Genomic DNA, 20,140 nt, shown 5'->3' on the forward strand with positions numbered 1-20,140 from the left:
TTTATTATTAAAGATAGTGGATCCAGGCATGAAATTGGATCCAAGCAAAAACCCAGTCCAACCAGGCAGCAAAAGCGAGTGAGTGAGTGACACACCTGAAACCGAGTCAACTCGGAGGCGCAAAAGCCAAAACTCCTCTTGGGATTTTCCAAGTGTCGCGAGTACCACGTCCACAAACACAAACACAACAATGGAAGAACAGCAAAAGCTTATGGAATCATCATCGTACCCTTTCTACTGGGGTTTCACCCCAGAAGAAGATTACTACAATCAGCAAGGAATCAAAGCCTCAAAATCAACCTTCACCACACAACGAGGCATCACACTCTTCACAAGATCATGGCTTCCAAACCCCAATACACAACCACGGGCCTTAATCTTCATGGTCCACGGTTACGGCAACGACATCTCTTGGACCTTCCAAGCCACTCCAATTTTCCTTTCCCAGATGGGTTTCGCTTGTTTCGCTCTCGACCTTCAAGGCCATGGACACTCTCAAGGCCTCAAAGCCTTCGTCCCTAACGTGGACCTTGTTTTACACGATTGCCTCTCCTTCTTCAATTCAATTAAACAAAACCCTCTCTTCAAAGGGTTGCCTTGTTTCCTATATGGCGAGTCCATGGGTGGTGCCATATGCCTCTTGATCCACTTCGCTGACCCTAATGGGTTCCAAGGTGCCATTTTGGTGGCACCCATGTGTAAAATTTCTGATAAGGTTAGACCCAAATGGCCAATTCCTCAAATTCTCACTTTTCTTGCGAGGTTCTTTCCCACTTTGCCCATTGTGCCTACCCCGGATCTTCTGTATAAGTCTGTGAAGGTTGATCACAAGAAGGTTGTAGCTGATATGAACCCTTTGAGGTATAGGGGCAAACCCAGGTTGGGGACTGTGGTGGAACTCTTGAGGGTCACTGATTTATTGAATGAGAGGTTGTGTGATGTGAGTCTTCCATTTGTGGTGTTACATGGTAGTGATGATGTTGTCACTGACCCTAATGTGAGTAGGGAGCTGTATTGTGAAGCTAAGAGTGAGGATAAGACCATTAAGGTCTATGATGGGATGATGCATTCTTTGTTATTCGGGGAAACCGATGAGAATGTTGAAATTGTTAGGAAGGATATTTTGTCGTGGTTGAATGCTAGGTGCAATGGGGATTAGAAGGGAAGGATTGTTTGTTATTTATTGGGTTTTGGTAACTGTATGGTATGGTATGAAATGTGAATGTGTGATGATGATGCATTTGATGAAATTCCTTCCTCAAATATGTAAACAGTTTCTATATAAAAACTGTTCTTCTTCAAAATACACGAGACATTTTCTTGTACCAAATTCATGTGCATGTATATACACATGTTGAAAGTTTGGGACATAATGGGCATACTGTGTTTTGGGGGAGTGGCATATGTTTTGACAATAAGGGCGGGCAAAGGATAGTTACACGCCTGGCAGAAATCATATTTATTTATCCTGGTAACAACACATTCTGAAATATATTCTTCTCAATGCATACTATTATTAGTTGAAATTTCTTGTTAACTACCAAATTAGAAGAGATTTATTAAATTAGGAGGCAGACTCTTGTAATTTTATAATTTTTAATAAACTATAGTCAATAATTGGTAGAAATAGTATCGTTAACACTTCTCTTTATATCTCGTTATTTACAAACAAAAGATGGGAGTTTTAGAGTTGCCATTAAGTGTAGCTATTACCATGAGACACGAAAGCTAAATGCCCTAGGTTGCAGCTCTCTGCAAAATGTATAAAGAAACATGTATAAAGCGTTTAAATGCCCTATAGGTTGAGACACAATTGTTTTGGATTAAACCGAAGAGACCGAAAAAATGTATAAAGCGTTTAAATAAATTGAAAGAAACATTTATATAGTGTAAGGGAAGTCAATTTTTTGTTTTCCTTAATTTTCATTTAAATTTTGTTCATTTTTTATTATAATTTTTATAAATCATTTTTGCATCATACTCCTATTACATTCTTGTTAATCATTAGATAAAATGTAAGGCGAGAACTTAATTTAAATAATTAAGAAAATATGAAGATTAAATGCAAGAATTTGGAGTAGGAGAGTTCAAAATTACCCATAAACTAAAATATAGACTAAAAGAGTAAATTAAACATATTAGTTTAAATTTAAACATCCAATTCGAGATAATATGAAGCTATAAATGGAGCAAGGAGACGCATAATAGATTAAATTTAAATTCATATACTCAAAAAAATCCTGAACAAACTATTCAAGAACATTTGAATAAATATTACACTAACAGGACAAAACTTGGAACAGCCCGCTCCGGGGCAAAGTGACATGCACAACAGTAACAATGATATCGATTTTAATCTGTAACATTGCATATAAAAAAATGGACATGAAGTGGAGCACCAAAGGAGGAAAACGGTAAAGAAAAAAATTATCTATGTTATTTACACTGAAAAGAACAATCCACGAAATCTTTCTATGTTTGCTATATATGCTACAACTCTCTACATCCTATACTTACTTGAGAGATTAAACTAAAACTTTCAGGTCAAAGAATGAAATATTCATTCTAACCATATAAGCATTTCGTATAATCTTCATGTCAAGGGTCAATAGCGATCTTGTTACAACTATGAATCCATTGTTAGAAAATGTCTTGTTTCCGTTTCTTTAGTGGTCACCATAAACACACCTACGATGACACGTACCCCTGCCCCCAGGGAAAAAATCACCAATCCAAAAAAATTAAGCTTTTATCTGTGAATATGTAGGTTTAATCACATCATGAACAAGTATTTTAAATCATCCACAGTGAGGCGACTCTGACGACCACCAGTTCCATCCTCCCCAAATGCAGAGGCAACCATCATTCGCTTTTTTTGCTGCAAAAAACATTTAAGAGATTTTCTTGCGTAAACAGCCACTCCATTTTACATATTTTTTATAACACAATGTCGTGCAATGAAATTTTCAGTAGAAACAGTGCACTAGTGAACAAGCGATTTAAAGGGTAATAAAGGAAAACACTTAACCAAAACAGTTTTCAGATAACCTGTCACATAATTCAAAAATATTCCCAGATACAGTAGCTCCATCAAAGAATCGTTTTTATACATGAAACAACACAATTATTCAGCGCACACGAGTCATTTCGTACAAATAACAAATTTCAAGCACTTCAACCCAACAAGGTTTTCATGCGTGAACTCATGGTGATCCAAGCATTTCATATAGAGATATAGACGCCATTGACCGTTTAGAAGCATTCTAATCTCCTTCCAGCACAATTTATCCAACCACATAGACACACTTTCAAATATCAGGTACTAGACTGACTTTAGATATCATTGTCACTTAGAGTGCAAACTAGGACAACATTAAACACCTCCTATAACACAAGGAAAATAATTAAAAGCAATTTTATATGGCATAAATTTACCTGCAGAGCTAGAATACGATCTTCAACAGTATCTCTAACAGTTAACCGCAAAACAGTCACAGGGCGAGTCTGCCCAATTCGATGTGCTCTATCTATTGCTTGGTCTTCAGTTGTAGGGTTCCACCATAAGTCTAGCATAAGAACATGGCAAGCTACCACCAAGTTTAGACCAAGACTGGCAGCCTTCAAAGACATAATCATAACAGATACCTACAAGACAACATGTATCATTCAATGTATCTCGCTGCTAATTTTATGGCATGGAAAATAAAATTTCAACCATGATTTTAAGGGATCTGCTACTTTACAAACCTCAGGAAGAGTGTTAAAATCTTTAACAGCTTTATCTCTAGCAACAACTGACATTGTTCCATCAAGCCTTCTATACTGAATTGAAGAATTTTTAAGACATACTTCAAGCAAATCTAGCATCCTCGTCCACTGAGAAAACACTATTGCTTTCTCCCCTACAACAGTCATTGAATCATTAGAGCCTCCATTCCCAGACAAATTTTGACTCTCAGGAGAATCTTCAAAGAATTTCCCATTTTTAGCATCAGATGGGTTACCAGGGCAGTCATTATTTTCCCTGAAAGTGCTTTGCATAGAAATACTTTTTGATGTATAGCACTGTGGCTTGCGCAATGACTTCAAAACCTCAAGTGAAGCCTTTATTTTTGAAGAATCATATGGCTGACTCTGAGACCAAGGCTCAAATTCCTCCACTTCAGAACCAGAGCAACCCGATGAATTATCACAGCCCTGGTCAGAAAGACAACTGTTCAGTGTGGTTTTTGAAAACACCGAGGATTTGCGCAGTCGACTTCTGCAATTTGTAGCAGGGCACTGATTGTCATCATCATCACCAGTAAGATGTTCACAAATGCACTGATTACAGAAAACATGACCACAAACTGAAACAACAGCATCTTCAGGAGGATCCTGTCCAGAAAACAAGTAATACGAAAGGTTGAGCAGAGGAAATAGGCAGGACATATACATTGCCAATAAATATGGTAACATCAATCATACAAGTCCTTTAGCCTTGAGTATAATCCCTTCCCATTCTCTGGATGGAAAAAGAAGTAAACAAAACCCTTTCCATCCCCATCCATTTTTACTCTACTCTTTCAACTACTCTTACAGTCTTACCCCTTCCTCTTCCAAGCATAACAAATAACCCTAAGAGTAAGAGGTCACATAATAATATACAATTACAACAGGCCAATTTGTGTGCAGGCAAACAAATTACCATGGACACAAACATGCAATCATACAAATCCATATTTGTAAACATTCATGGATGGTCAATACATACATTACAAATGCCACAGAGCGCCAAGGAAGCCTCTAAACATTTCAGAAGAGAGATTTGCTTTTCCTGAGGAAGCTTCTTTGCCATTTCCACTGAAGATTTCCATAGAGAATTAGAATTGTAACGCTTGACAAGCAGAGGGTGATCGCAAGCTTGTCTAAGGCGCAGAAGCATCAGTAAAATGTTGACATAATTTTGCTTGACAGTTCCGGCATCAGCATATTCCTGACATGACATCGCATCATTCACATGTCCTTAGTGGACTAAGAATATGGCTTACCATGAAAATATACTTCCACAAGCAATACTACTATCAAGTGCTCACACTTGATTTGGGTTGCAAAAACACATGCCATACCTGAAACTGTGCCCGTGAATCAGCCTCCAGTCTGGAATAGAAATCACGTTCCTCCCTTGAAAAATCAACTTTTTTCAGCTCTATAAATTTTGGCGGCAAGGAAATAATAGGTTCTCCATCTAGCAGTGTGCCTGCAGAATATAATCACCATCACAAATTGATGGGAAAAAAATCAAATTTATAACATGATTTTCTTAGTCGAATGAGCCTGCATGCAATGCAATAGCTAACAATACAAGAAAAGGAGATGGTCAAACAATTAAAAAAAATCTATGATTCAACTATATGCCTAAAGTTCTATAAATGTAAAAAGGTTTAGAATAGTAAATTGAAGTGATAAACATATTGGAAGACAATGGATTATGCTTTAGGATTAGGGCAACAAAATAAGGAAATAACTAATAATTTAGTCTACTGATTTTATGATGTGAAATTCATGTATTCAAATGAATCAAGTCGAACCTTTGGTCCGACGTAACATTATTGTCTTCAAGACAGCTTGTAGCTTTCTATATCCTTTTGATGGATTTCTGTTAATTGGGATCTTAATTGTAGAACAAAATGATGTATAGACAGCATAAGGGTCATATCTAAGGAATCTGAAGTAACTGTAAAGATCATCAATTGCATTCTGGATGGGAGTCCCTGACAAACACCATCTTCGCTTAGCACGAAGACCCCAACAAGCCCTTGCAACTTGTGTTTTGTGATTCTTTATACTCTGGGCCTCATCTAGGACAACCCTAAACCATGCCACCTTTGCTAGAGGTCGAGCAACAGCCTCAAGAATTGTGCCATCTGATTTCTTCTTGCTACTTTTACTAGAATTAGAAGGGCTTTTTCTTTTCCTATTTGGTCCAGCATGATCTTCAAAAATTCCCCTTTCTTCATCATCCTTATCAACTAGAGGCTGCTTAGGGACCTCCATGCTGACAATAGAATAGGTTGTTAGAACAACATCATACTTAGCCACCTCGTATGGATCTTTTGTTCGATTGCTTCCATGGTACACTAGCACAGAGAGGTTTGCCTGGCTAGTTACCTTATTATTCAACTCCTCAGCCCATTGGCGCAAGACACTAGTGGGACAAACAATAAGGGTTCCAGCAGATGGCCTTCCCTTTGCTTGCATAAACAAATCCATGCTTTTGATTGCATTCATACTTGACTTATCCTGACACATATTAGATCCATCCTTTACTTTACCATTCTGAGGAACCTCATCATCATCCACATCCAGATTCAGAGTTTCCAATTCACCTTTTGGGGCATTGACGCACTCATTGAATATTGGAGGTCTTTCCTTTAATATTAATGCAATAGTTGATACTGTTTTTCCAAGTCCCTACAATAGAAAAGTTTATAACTCACTATAACACAAGAAAATCACATCTTATGAATCAGTTATCATCTCATATTAACATTGTAGGCAACTTACCTGATCATCTGCTAGAATTCCTCCAGAGCAATATAAACTTGATGTTTCCTTTTGAACCATCCATGCTAAAGCAATTCTCTGACCAGGACAACTACAATTAATTGGAATGACGGATGTCCCAAATATACAGAGAAAACAAGTTATAATAACAACAATATCTCAGGAAAGATGGGGTTGAATTTGCAAAGGACAGGTCAGGAATCAGAATTTAGGATAATGGCACCTTTGAAATTTCAAAATTTTAAAGAGAAGGAGGGTGTGCTCAAGCTCACAGAACTCAGAATCAGTACATATAAAATAGTGTGTCTACAATGCATTCACTCCTTAAAAAAAGGAAAATGTTAATCTCAGTTTTAGGACTAAGTTTAAACACCTGATAATGGTAAATTTTTATAAAAATGGAGCATTTACTATATGTTTGTACTTTTAATGTCATGGATATTTATATTTCCAATAAATGTTTGCTACATTTGAAAGCTTAAACTCATCCTTAAGGACTAATGTTAGCAAAATCATTAAATAACTCAGAAGTTTTCTTTATTCTCTTTTCTATTGCCAAACTCCAGATCCAAACACCAATACCCTGATCCAACTTTGTTTCAGCCTGAACACCAGTGGGCAAGAGATCTAAACCGAAGTATTTTTAAAGGAGATACCAGATAAAAGAAATTAAAAAGGTTGGACAATAAAAGTAACCTGGTGTCGTAAAAGAGGAACTGCCAACAATCCCTCTGGTGGGCTAACTTCTGACTTTGGCTGAGATAGATCCTAGATTCAACCACAGAAGAGTTATGCGCAATGGGAGAAGAATATTCCACATCTGGTAACAGCTAACAACGATAAAAAAACCATAAAATAAAGATTAAAGATGCCAACCTGCAATGCAACTCGTAATATATTTCGCTCATCACATGTCTTCAGCCTTGAGCTTCCAACCATGTAAGGTTGGGAATCAACATATCTATAAGATTGTGATATATTAAGGGGATTTCCAATGTCTGCAGATTGACTTGTTGGCACAGGATGACTAATGTCTTCAATAATGCAAACATCAGGGTCGGTCTCAACTTGGAAATTGTCAGCTCTACCTCTTGAAAGATGAGAATCAATATGTTTATGTTGAATCATTTTGCCTCCTCCTTCTCTCTTAACACAACCAAACTGCTTTTCACTGGCAATAAGTGCTTGAGCATTAGGGCAAGGTTTATCTTCATCTTTTAAATTTGAATTGCCCATGTTTCCTTGAAAACTAGCAGTCCCATCAATGATATATTGATAATGATTGGACATGTCTGATGTTCTAACTGCACAATTATCCTCATTCTTAAAGCATTCATAGGTCTGACACCCTGTAGGAGAAAAAATATCAGGTGTTTGTTTCATCTCTTGAACTAAATTGAACTCAGCATCATTGTTGTGAAAATTGTTTTGGTAATGATCTCTGTATGACATGTAAGAAGCACAAGCTGAAAGCGGCAGTGGTGACATGTCATCAAAAAAAACTTTAGTAGAAAAAGATGATGGATAACCACTATCAGCTAACATAATTTGACTATCTTGAAAAGATATTTCCCCAATAGAGCTTGAGGGCATGCCATTACTCATGCATGCAATGTCAGTATTTAACTCAACATTTTCAGCCTTCATGTTATTCATTGTTTCTTCATTTGTCCACAATTGAGAATAAATACCATTAGGCAAAAAACTGAGAGAAGCGTCAGCAACAGAGGGTCTGTTGTCTGTTCCCTGGTAACAATTTGAAGATAGATGATAGTCAATAAAATCACTGGAAACATGGGAACCTTGACCAATATTAGAATCAGCTGAAGTTGCAACATGCAAAGATCTATCAGCATCTATGAAAGATACTTCAAAAGATGTACATGATTCATTTTCCTGTTGCCCAGAAACTCCTCCAATAATGTCGTCAACATAACCTTCAATATTTAGATCACCATTCTCAACAATAGAACTGAGTGAAGCTGAACCATCTGCAAGCAGAAAATAAAATCAGATCATTGCTTGAGTTTCAGATGTACAATGTCTAAAGTAAAATTTTGAGAGTATCACACAAATGTCAAATTGTTCTTAATGATAATTTGACACAAATTGGTATCAACTACACAGAACAAGCAATGCACACACACACAGATACAGAGGATGAATATCCTACTACCATAGAGCACTGCTCCTATTGAGAGCTACTGTTTTCTACCCATAACAACCAAAAGCCAATATTCCCTCCCAAGGTAGTCAAAATCAAGATCCTACCTAGGACTTAAAAGGCTAGAGAAACACATAAATCGTGTAATAATAACACAGATTGAATCTAGGGCCCCAAATAGTGTAGCAACCAAACCAAAGCTAGTAGTAGTTGAACCAACAAGAAAATGAACAGGGTGTTAAACTCAGAAGCAGAAAAACTAAAGTGAAGCCTGCCAAACCCAGAAGTAGAACCAAGGAAGGACTTGGAACATTTGTGTGCATAAGAGCAAAAACAAAAACAAAAAAAAAATGAAGAAAAAAAATGAACGAGATTAGGTCATTAATCTAATCAGTCAGATTTACCAGTTCTTTTAAAAGAAACAGGTTCCAGTATGATTGGAAAATTGTTCAATCCCACAATCTTACAAGTAAGATGTTACAATCCTACAGATCCTAGCAAAATGAGTTAGAGCGTGATCAGGATTGCTAAGGCACAAGAAAATTGTAAAATATTACAAACTTTGATCCCCTTCTGATCCTACTAAGATCTCGATTTTGACTACCATAATCTTACAAGTAAAATCATGATTTTACACATACCTCACTCCCTCTCTCATTACCAAAAGCAAATCTCCACTAACCAACTCCTAGCATGTTCTCTCTCCTTGCCACTTCAGCATCCCTTAGTATGCACCATCCTGTGGCCCATATCTGCAATAAAATATGCTGCACCAGGTAACAATCTTCTCCTCAAGATTGCACTGGTGGGAATTGACTCCTGATTGTGCACTCCTCTTCCCAAGTTGCTTTGTCAACAAGTTTCTCATTCCATTGTTTGAGTTATTGGTTCACAATCTCCCCACACTTATTAATTTGTCAAACAGCCAGAACTAACAAAGGCTCCAGCAACTCCTAAAATTCCTCATCTAAGCTTTGACTCAACTCTTCTTACACTTGGCAATCCCCAACTACTTTCTTCAACAGAGACACATGGAACCGATTCAAGAGGTTGTAGGCAACTTAAGTTTATAAGCTATAGCTCCAATTTGTTGAAGAATTTTGCAAGGTCCATAGTATCAAGCAGCAAAATTTGGGTTGATTATTGCTTGTGAGGTCTCAACTTAAGGAAAACCCATTCTCCTACTACAAAACTCCTCTCCTGCCTCTTAGTGCCAGCTTGACTTTTCATTCTACTTTAAGTTCCTAGTACATAATGTTTTAACTGTCTTAATGCTACACCTCTGTCCATTAGCTCCTTCCAAATAGCTTCCACTCTAGTCTCTCCATGCAAAAATTGGATAATTGCAGGTGGTTTCCTTCCACACGGTCTCAAATGGGGTCTCACTAGTGAACCCATGGTATGTAGTATTATATCAGTACTTAGTCCAATGCAATCATTGAGCCCAATTCTAGGGTTGGTCAACAATATAACACCTCAAATAAGTCTCCACACACCTATGAATGACCTCAGTTTGACCATCTGTTAATAGATGGCAAGCAAAGCCCATTTTTAATCATGTTCCTTGCAATTTAAAAAGATCCTTCCAGAAATGATTCACAAAAATAGGATCTTTGTCCTTGAGAATGGAGGCTGGAACTCTAGGCAACCTAATCATCTCATTAGTGAACACCTCAGCCACACACCTTGCAGTGTAGGGATATTTTTAACCTATAAAATGACTGTATTTAGATAGTCAATCCAGCACTACAAAAACATAGTCAATCTCAGATAGCGGCACAGAGTGGCCAACCTCAAATGCTATAGTGGAATAGCAAATAGCGAGATAACCATTATTCTGAAAATTTAAAATAAACTCAATATAAATTATGTTACACATATATATGCTGAAGATTTCAAATTCCAATCATTTGGAGGGATTCTCAAGGGTCAGAACAAAACAAAGAAAAAAAAATAGAACAAAACAAAGTGGTCTCACAAGAAAAATCCCCCAACACAAATGGTCTCGCCAGAAAAAATGGGTCTTGTTGGAAATGAAGAAGATAATTGTAACTTGGCTGGATATAGTCAATAGAGTCAGACTTTGGTTGGAAAGTAGCCCCTAACGCAAATGGGTTAGGTTAGAAATGGGTAGGTCTCGCCGGTTATGAACCAAAAATTGGTCAAAAAAGGATGTGAGCTAGGATGAAGCTTGTTGGGCGAAACAGAAGCTGCCAAAATTGTGATAACAAAATTGGTACTAGTGTTTGTAGCCTTCAAAAAGATTTTTTCTATTTTCTTCTTTAAACCTGTGACAAAATATTCAAAGTATCGATCATCCAATAGCCAGCTGAGCTGTTAGACACTCAAATTCTTAAATGTATTCATCTAGACTCTCCCCCATTGATGTACAACAATGAGTTGCTTAAACAATTCTTTTGCAGTTTTTCCCATCCCTTTATACTGATCCAGCAATTCAAGCTTGAATTGTTCCCACATCAAATCCTTGTCATCACTCAGCAGTGAATTGAAGAAATGGATTGTATTCCCTTTCAAGCACAACTGGGCTAAATTGACTCGAACATCAGAATATTTCTTGAATTCTAAATAAATTTCAAATTGCATAATCCATCATCGAGTAGGCTCCACCTTCTTTATCGAGAGTATGAAATCCTCAAGCAACTCTTCTTAAAGCTTCTATAGCCCTCTCAAGAATTTTTCACCATTGCCTTCAGAGCCACTCAAACTACTTCTCTCCCATTATTGCCTTCAACTGCAAGGCTTTAATTAGTGCAATCAACATCACCTGATTCTCACCCATCTTGGTCTTCATCTCACACATGGTGGCCTTGAGAGTCAACAGCTCGATCTCCATTTTTGTTACTTTAGCTTCCATTGTCTTATTGTTCTACAATTTCTTCTTTGGTGGCATTAACATTGCATACACCCCTAAAGTGTTGATCACATCCCACCTCCTTCGTATCAAGCAGGTCAAACTAGTTTGATACAAAATAGTATCCACTAAACAAAACAAACAATGCACACACACACAGTCAAATAGGTAAGTTTATTGAATTGAAATTAGATATTTCAGAGGATGAATATCCTACTGCCTTAGAGCACTAATCCTGTAGAAAGCTACTACTCTCTAACCTTTAACAACCAAAATAGCAATTTTCTCCCCCTATAACCGAAAGCAATATCCAGAAACAAACCCCTAACTCAATCCTGTTTCTCCTAATATACCCCCTCCACACCTTAGGCCCTTTAACTATTTGTTGAGCTAACTAATTCGTAGGGCCGATATCTGCATTAGAGGACCTATAATAATCTAGTGAAGATTTCACATATGTTCAGATTCAACATCCTCTCCCACATGCTTGGATTGGATCTCATTTTCACCCTTTGACAAACTCAAATTCAAATTATTGCCACAAATCGATTCAATGTTTAAATTTGCCTCAGTGAAACTTGTTTCCACACTAAAGTAGGCATCTAATGTTTAGAAACTCTTGCGCTGTCTGTAGCAAATCTCATCACTTTTACATGAAGCGAATGAGTCACTAAAATTACCAGGAAAAGCATTTGGTGAAGAGCAAGCCTGAGAATGGGGCCCCTGGTTTTCAGGTTCACGGTCGAGCATAGAATTTGCTGCAGAATCAGAAAAGCCAACTGAACCTTTGGCACCAGAATCTGACACATCTGAGCAGAATGGAGAACAGCTTGTGACTGAATCAACGAAGTCCAACCTTGAAAAATGAGGTTCTTCTAACACTTGAGACCCTAATGAATAGGAAAAGAATAAATCTAGTGTAAGGTATTAATATCCGTAATGATCTATCAAATCAATGGTTCAGAATAAACAGGAAGATAAACATTTCTCACTATTGACAGAAATAGCAACCAAAAAGTACAAGTAATATTACTGGAAAAACCGACAAGTTTACATACCATTTTGTATCTGAAAAGTATCATGAAAGCCAAATTCACTAGGTGAAACATTTTTTGATGAAGAATCCTCAGGACTATTCTGCTATGACATCAAGACAATAAGTATAAGGATAATATCAAGCATAAAAAGTCAAGGCAAACAAAAAAACGTAGTACCAAATAAAAAAATAATGCTGAATGCAAAAGAGATAGAAGAAAAAAAAGAAGGATAAGATTTAAAATTAGACAATTCTTTCAATTTTGTTTTCAAATAAAAAAAATTATAAAGACAAAAAAGGCCCAATTATTTTTGCAAAAACAGCATAAAGCGCAGATGATATGGCTTCCCAGACACCAAGAAGAACATCAAGCCCTTATCTGCATTAGAAATAAAACATACTCCCACCCAATCGCCCATCAATATAAAAACAAAATAAAAATAAAATTTGACAACTGAGCATATCAGTTATAAAACCAAATAGCCTTCATCGTTTTAGTGAACAATTTTAAGATGGAAGGTGTAGTAAAAAAACATTTTTCTTCCTAACAGCACAATAATGAAGAACACAAAATGTTGAACCAAACACAGTAACCTATACATGACCCCAAGTCTAAGATATCATGAGGTCATGACAATTTTTCACTTGCAATAGTAATTACACACTGGCATTTCAAAAGCTAAATAAGTCGTGCTAACATTTTTACTGAAAAACCACTTCAAAGCTTTCTACTAGTAAACACACTTCATTGCACGAATTAATCTTCATTTTTATTACAAAAGCTTTAGGAAGGAGGAAGGATCTCTCATTGTAAGATCAGGCAAGCCCCACGGCTAATTGGGTTACCCATCAGCAAGAATCGAACAAAACACCTTCATGCTGAAAGGTTGGATCCAATCACTTGTGGTCAAGCTATTAACTTTCTCTGTTAATAACCTTGTGATGAATTTCTTACTTTGCCTGAGCTACAGAATAATTACAGATGCCCGCCAATTGATCAACAGTTTTCTCTCAGTCTCACCAGTTCTGAGGAAAATAAATTACTTAATAAAAAAAAAAAACTGCCCTTCAAGTTCTGTGCAGAACTGCAGCTTCAACTCAAAATAAATAATTGTTTTGAGCAAACAAAAGGGGGAAAAGTAAAGAAAATTAATGTTGTGACAGCACAAACATATACAAAGGGCACGAAGCTTCAATGCTTCCATTCAAGTAAAGAAAAAGTAAAAAGCATTAATCACAGGGCAACTTTACTTGACATGGTTCAATTCCGCTACCATGTAGCGAACCGATAAGGTTTTCATAATCACAGCATTTGGAATTTCATTTCCGCTTTGGCAAGAAGAAACCCTACCTCCCGAAGGTCACACTCGTCTTCATCGAGCACCTTCATAACGGTTTGAATATCAATATAAAGCATGTCATCACCGTCATCATCTCCAGCAGGAAACGGTTCCGAAAAGTCCACGTCATCATCCGCCATCACCGCCACAACAACAAACCCAATCGCATCGATTAATAAACCTAAACGCGCATTCTCAAGATTTGACAAACACCACACTTCCGCATACGCAAAGGCTCATCCTCCGATTCCAAAATCAGCTCGTCGAATCGCATCGTAGAGAATTTAGTGATTGTGGAATCAATCAAGATTGAGGAATCAGCGTAGGTTTCTTCGAGGGTTCGACTTTTCGTCCCAAATTAGCAGCCAAGAGTCAGAAAAGGTTGAAGTGAATCGAAGAGAGAGAAAAAGAGAAAGTGGTGGATCGTGAAGAACGCGGTGTGCGTAGTTTTAAATAGGGTTTGGGTTCGTTACGGAATGGTGCGCAGGTTAAGAATTCGTGCGCCACGCCTACGTCATTTTGCCTGTTTCTATACTTTACGGTGATTTTCACACTTGATAGTTCACTGTTGTTGACTAGGAAAAGACTTCAAACCTTATTTGGTTCATGAATTTTTTTTAATTTAAATATATTAAAATTAATCTTTAAACGTGTAATTTATATTTATTTTAATTTTTAGAAGAGAAAATATTAAAATTAACGTTTGAATAGATAGTTTGTCATTTAATTTTGGGCTTGTTGGGTTTTTTCTTAAATTATTTTTAGTTTTAATTATAAAATTACCATGTTATTTTTATTTTATTTCCCATTTTTATGTTTTGTACAAGAAACAGTAAAAATAAAAAAAATATCATTGTAAGTATTTTCTTTAAAATCAATAATAAAATTAAAAAATATTTTAATTAAAAATAAAAATAAAAAAATTAAACAGCTTCTTTTAGTCTCTCATCTAGAATATGTGAAAAAAAATTATATAAATAAAAGTATATTACATGTAATGTAACTAAAAATCTATTTCGTTAGCGTATCAATGCATTTAAAGTTTCACATTTCTACTTTTATAAGAATTGGCTAGCAAATTTAATCGTACAAATATAAAATTTAGTTAATTGTTTAATTATAATCATCGAAATCTCTTTTAAAATATAATTTTTCATTAAGATAAAAAAAATTTTGATATTTCTACTAAACTTAATTTACTTCTGTACAGTGTACACATAGTGCAAGAAGATTTTTTAAGAATTTTAAAAAAAATCTACAATATTATTTATTTTTAATTTTTTTAATAGTAAATAATAAAATTAATTTAATTATATTAATTTTATAATTACTAATTAAAAAATTTAAAATTTTTATAACAAAAATTATCTTTTTACCCAAACAAAATATGATTAAGATCTCAATAAATATTTTAAAAATAATTATCTAAAAAATTATAGAATAATAACTAATATTTTTTTTTGAAAACTTCTTAATAATAAAAAAATTTAATTAGAGATATAATAAAATAATTTAAATATAAAACAATAAATAATTCAAAGTTCTTATAAATATTTTTATTAAAATTTAATGTTTGTAAAGTAAAAAATTTAAGATTTAATTTTTTTTGTTAATTATACTTTTATTAAGTGTTGAATTAGCTGACAAAAAATTAACTCAATACTGTTATTTCATTTATTTTATTATATTTTATTATTTAAAATAAATATTTATAAAAAAATTATTTAACATATTTTATATATTTACAAAAAAGTTATATTCTTCTTCCCTCAACCCCCTCGCTCGTCAGTGGCAGCCCCACCCTTTCTTATCCTCAACTTCCGCTGTTATTCTTACATTCACTCTCACCCCTTTCTTGCAACCCATTCACCACCTCCCCCACAACCTCCCCCGACAGTACCTCTCCTTCCTCTCTCACTCCAAAACTTACCTGCAACCTCCGCAGACCCAAACCCAAACTCACTCTCCACTCTATTCCACAAATGCCTCTTCACACCTCATAACTCCTTCACACTCAAAGACCAACTCCATGTCGCAAACCATGGAATGCTATGATAGGAAATTTTGTTGTAGCAAATCATGATTCCTACAGAACTGTAATGGGTAGGTTGCATTTGGTTATAATTTTTTTTCTTTATTTTAATTTTCCATATTTTTGGGTTCTTAGATTTGTGTTTCTTGGTTCTGGGCATTTCAAAATTTTGATCTTTTAGCTTCTGGGTTTCAATCTCTGTTGGTTTTTGGGAGAAAATTAGGATGCATGTTTTGTGTTATGTCCGCAATTGCGTGGGAAGGCATGACATTGTGAAACTTCATTTTGCAACACTATCATAAGAGACTATAGGAGGTAGTTGGGAGGAAGAGCAAAAAGGCAAGTTAAGGTTTTTTAATTTGGAAAAATTAAGATTTTGAGAGGTTAAAGAAGAGAGATTTTTATGTAAATATTTAAAATTTATTTAAAAGATTTTTTAATAAATATTTATTTTAAACAATAAAATATAATAAAATAAATGAGGTGGCAGTGATATAGAAGTGTTAAGTTGACTTTCCATTAGCCAGTTTAGTAATTAATAAAGTAAAGTTGATGATAAAGATTAAATCATAAACTTTTAACTTTGCAGGAACTAGATCTTAAATTTTTAACTTTACAACTAAATCTTAACAAAAATATTTATAGAAATTTATCACAAAACGATATATATTTATAAGGACCAATAATATATTTAAACTTTTTATATTATATGCTTATAAGTTAAGCTCAATATGAGAGAGTTTTTTTTTATATAATTACTCTAACAGTGCATAATCAAAAATAAAATTAAACCAAAACATAATACTTTAAACAAGAATAATAATATTTATTAATTATTATAGTAACTCCTATAATTCTTTTTAAAAATTTTCTAATAATGGAAAAATCTTTAAATTTGAGATACAATAAAATAAAAAATAGTTAACCAAATAAATTATGGAATAATAGTTAATATTTCTTTTTAAAAGCATTCTAATAATAAAAATCTTTGAATTAGAAATATAATAAAATAATTTAAAATAAATATTAAGTCATATTTTATATAATATGCTTTTTAATCAGGCTTAACACCAGAGTTGTTTTTATAATTACTCTAATGATGTATAATTAAAAATAAAATTAGATCAGATTATAATACTTTAAACAAGAATAATAATATTTATTAATTATTATATTATACCCTATAATTCTTTTTAAAAAAAATTTAATAATAAAAAAATCTTCAAATTATAGATACAATAAAATAAAAAATAATTATCCAAAAAAATTATGGAGTAATAACTAGTATTCTTTTTGAAAACTTTTTAATAAAAAAAATTAGAGATATAATAAAATAATTTAAATAAAAACAACAAACAAATTGAACTAAATATTAAATTATATTTTATATTATATGCTTTCTAATTAGGCTTAACATAAAAAAAATTCTATAATTACTTTAACAGTACATAATCAGAAATTAAATTAAATCAAAATAGAATATTTTAAGCAAAAATAATAATAATTATTAATTATTACAACATACTCTATAAATAATTTCTTTGATGACTATATGTATATATTTTGCTATAAAATAATGGTCACACTTACAATAATAGCACCTATAATAATTAAAAATAATAAAAATTATCAATCATAAAATATCTAAATATTTTATCTTAATTGTAATATTGTAATCTTTCTATAAGTTTATGAAGGAATTGAATCTTTTTCATATAATTACTCTAACAGTGCATAATTTAAAATTAAATCAAAATAGAATCCTTTAAATAAGAATTATAATATTTACTATATTTTAAAAATAATTGTTTTGGATAACTTTGAAGTAGTACAAAATATAAGATATTACCATTGCATTAGTCATACTTTCAAGATCAATGTCTAGTTTTCAACTTTCATTCATCTTTGTGAGTTTACTTATGTTATTCATCAATTTAGGTTTACATTTATCTCATTTAGTAATATGTTGTCTTATAGAATTGATGATCGAATTTTATTTGGTATGTCATTTCTTCTATGGTACTTTTAATAATGTGACAAATAGTGCTTTTAATATTCATATATTTTGTGGAGTCACTGATAATTATTTTTCAACCATTTAGATGTCATTGGAAGAGTTAATGAGATTGAATATTTACAAAAAGTTTGTAGAAAGTTGATTTTACATCTTAGGAATATTGAGTGTGTTTTTGGTTTATTGTTTAACCTTAGCTGTTTATAATTTATCTTCATTGAAGATTTTGATTCTCTTTTAATATATATTTAAATATTTCTTTGACTTATAAGCTTTGTAATGGTAGTAACTATTAGCTTTTAGGATAGCTTCTAATGATTGAAGTAGAGGTCATATCTACAAATAAATTTGGTGAAGGTGTCATGATACCATGCATGGTTATAATAATATTAGACATACAAATGTTTTTTAAGTTCCAGCCTCAACAGTAAATTTTGCAATAATAATAAAATAAAAGTTAATGTCAAACTTTGTTTAATGTTAGTTTATATTTGTTAAAACTTATTTTTTGTCATCGACAATTATATTGGACTATCTCTGAAGTTAAAAATAAAAAAAATTTAAGATTCTAATATATGATAGGAAAGCATTATTTTAAATACAACTGCAAATATTATTTACAAGGAAATTTTTTGATAAAATTTTGTAATATTTAGTTAATTATTATAAATTAATAATATATAATTTTAAAAAAATTATTTTATTTTATTTCCATAATAATTATTATTTTCTTATCAAAATTCTGTGTATCGCATCGGTAAAATACTAGTACAATTGTAAAATTATATTTGTATTAATTTTAAATAAATTCTTTCATTTTTGTATAATTAACATCAAATATTTTGTTAAAAAATTATATTAAAAATATATTTTTAAATTGTTATATAATATGATCATTGGCGAGTACGAAGTGTTGAATGTACAAGCGAATACTATTTAATGGTTACAAAATATAATTTATCCCTTAGTTTAAATATTAAGCTATAATTAACTTATTATTACAAATAAAATAATAAATTTTTGAGTAAATATCAGTAACAACCTTTAAAGTTTGCTACTTAACACTCCATTCTTTCTTAAAAATTGCAACCCCCTCACTTAAACTAACGGCATTAACAGTTCTATAACTCTCAGTTAACTAATGTTTTTTTTGTCACAAAATTTACTAAGGTTAGCACAATATGAAAGAAGGTAAGTTTAGCTTAAAAATGAGGAGTGAAACCTCGTACAGATCAGACATCTTATAAAAATCTTATGGGTCTTCTTGCTTAAAGTGATTCTTATACGGGTATTTTTCACAGTTCAACTTGTGATTGTGTTGTGGGTATTAACTGCAGAGTTTTGCAGATATGGATAACAAAATAAAAAATGTCTAAGCAACAAATCAAAACTTCAAGTATACAATGAAAATCATTTATCAAAACAGAAAAACAAACGATTTGGCAGGAAAGAAGAGACGAATCTCAATATAGCAGCTAGTATTATAATGTATATAGCTAGTCAACTTTAATCATGTGCATCGCATGAATTATTGATATTACAGGCAGAACAACTCTCATATGTGATCATTGAATCACCTCAGACAAATTGTAAATCAAACTAACCTGACCCATATCAGACCAAAGTGACCTAATCATGCATGGTCGTATAACAATAAAAACATACACCACACATAACAATTTTTGTAACAAGTACGATATATGAAAAAATCCCCTAGCTCATATTTATTTATTTGTTTTTGTCTAACTTGGAAATGAGGATTCTCCTAAGTTTAGCTATTATCTGTCACAAAACCACCTGAATGTTTACACTTGTTATTTATTTATTTTTCTCTTGTTTAGAATGTTACGTATACATGTGGTTTGTTAGAGTATATTCCATGCTGATAGCTCGGAGATAGTCGTGGCTGGTATAAACATGCTGTAATTTATTGAAGTTTTATCTTTCTTGAAGGCCCAATATCTGATTCAATTGTCATCTTACTAAAATTAGGAAGAGTGCAAGCTTCACTATGGGTGCTGCAGTTATTCCATCACTTGATATCTCATGAACTTTGGCTATGGAAGCATTGGCAAAGTGTCCTAGTCTTCAATTTGCTTATACCTCAGATTGTATTCCTTTTATGTATAAGAAATA

At 33.2% G+C, this 20,140-nt stretch overlaps 2 protein-coding genes across 4 annotated transcripts in view; one reads left to right on the plus strand and one right to left on the minus strand.

The window, feature by feature from the left end:
• LOC113858637 (caffeoylshikimate esterase) lies at positions 1-1,830 on the plus strand. Its single transcript, XM_027491354.1, has one exon. It carries the CDS (start codon positions 191-193, stop codon positions 1,157-1,159), a length of 969 nt encoding a protein of 322 aa, XP_027347155.1. The 5' UTR covers positions 1-190; the 3' UTR covers positions 1,160-1,830.
• Positions 1,831-2,208: 378 nt separating this feature from the next.
• Positions 2,209-20,140, minus strand: part of LOC113858213 (helicase-like transcription factor CHR28) — a 33,893-nt gene continuing 15,961 nt past the window's right edge. The window contains exons 1-12 of one of the 3 annotated variants that reach the window (XM_027490735.1): positions 13,970-14,359; positions 12,641-12,719; positions 12,263-12,472; positions 7,423-8,537; positions 7,243-7,314; positions 6,547-6,624; positions 5,571-6,453; positions 5,109-5,239; positions 4,754-4,975; positions 3,748-4,377; positions 3,436-3,645; positions 2,209-2,878 (exon numbers count right to left, since the gene is read on the minus strand). In XM_027490735.1, coding sequence (XP_027346536.1) covers positions 2,774-2,878; positions 3,436-3,645; positions 3,748-4,377; positions 4,754-4,975; positions 5,109-5,239; positions 5,571-6,453; positions 6,547-6,624; positions 7,243-7,314; positions 7,423-8,537; positions 12,263-12,472; positions 12,641-12,719; positions 13,970-14,098 — 3,864 coding nt within the window. In that variant the 5' untranslated portion in view covers positions 14,099-14,359 and the 3' untranslated portion in view covers positions 2,209-2,773. Of the gene's footprint in view, positions 2,879-3,435; positions 3,646-3,747; positions 4,378-4,753; positions 4,976-5,108; positions 5,240-5,570; positions 6,454-6,546; positions 6,625-7,242; positions 7,315-7,422; positions 8,538-12,262; positions 12,473-12,640; positions 12,720-13,869; positions 13,932-13,969; positions 14,360-20,140 lie in introns of those variants that run through there. The other 2 variants (XM_027490738.1, XM_027490736.1) reach the window with 2 other exon arrangements.

This window comes from Abrus precatorius, unplaced genomic scaffold, assembly GCF_003935025.1.
Source record: "Abrus precatorius isolate BTA unplaced genomic scaffold, Abrus_2018 Scaffold2, whole genome shotgun sequence".
Taxonomy (NCBI): domain Eukaryota; kingdom Viridiplantae; phylum Streptophyta; class Magnoliopsida; order Fabales; family Fabaceae; genus Abrus; species Abrus precatorius.

What these genes read in the sequence shown, in the direction of transcription:
- LOC113858637 (XM_027491354.1), top strand. Translation starts at nt 191, where the DNA reads ATGGAAGAACAGCAAAAGCTTATGGAATCATCATCGTACCCTTTCTAC.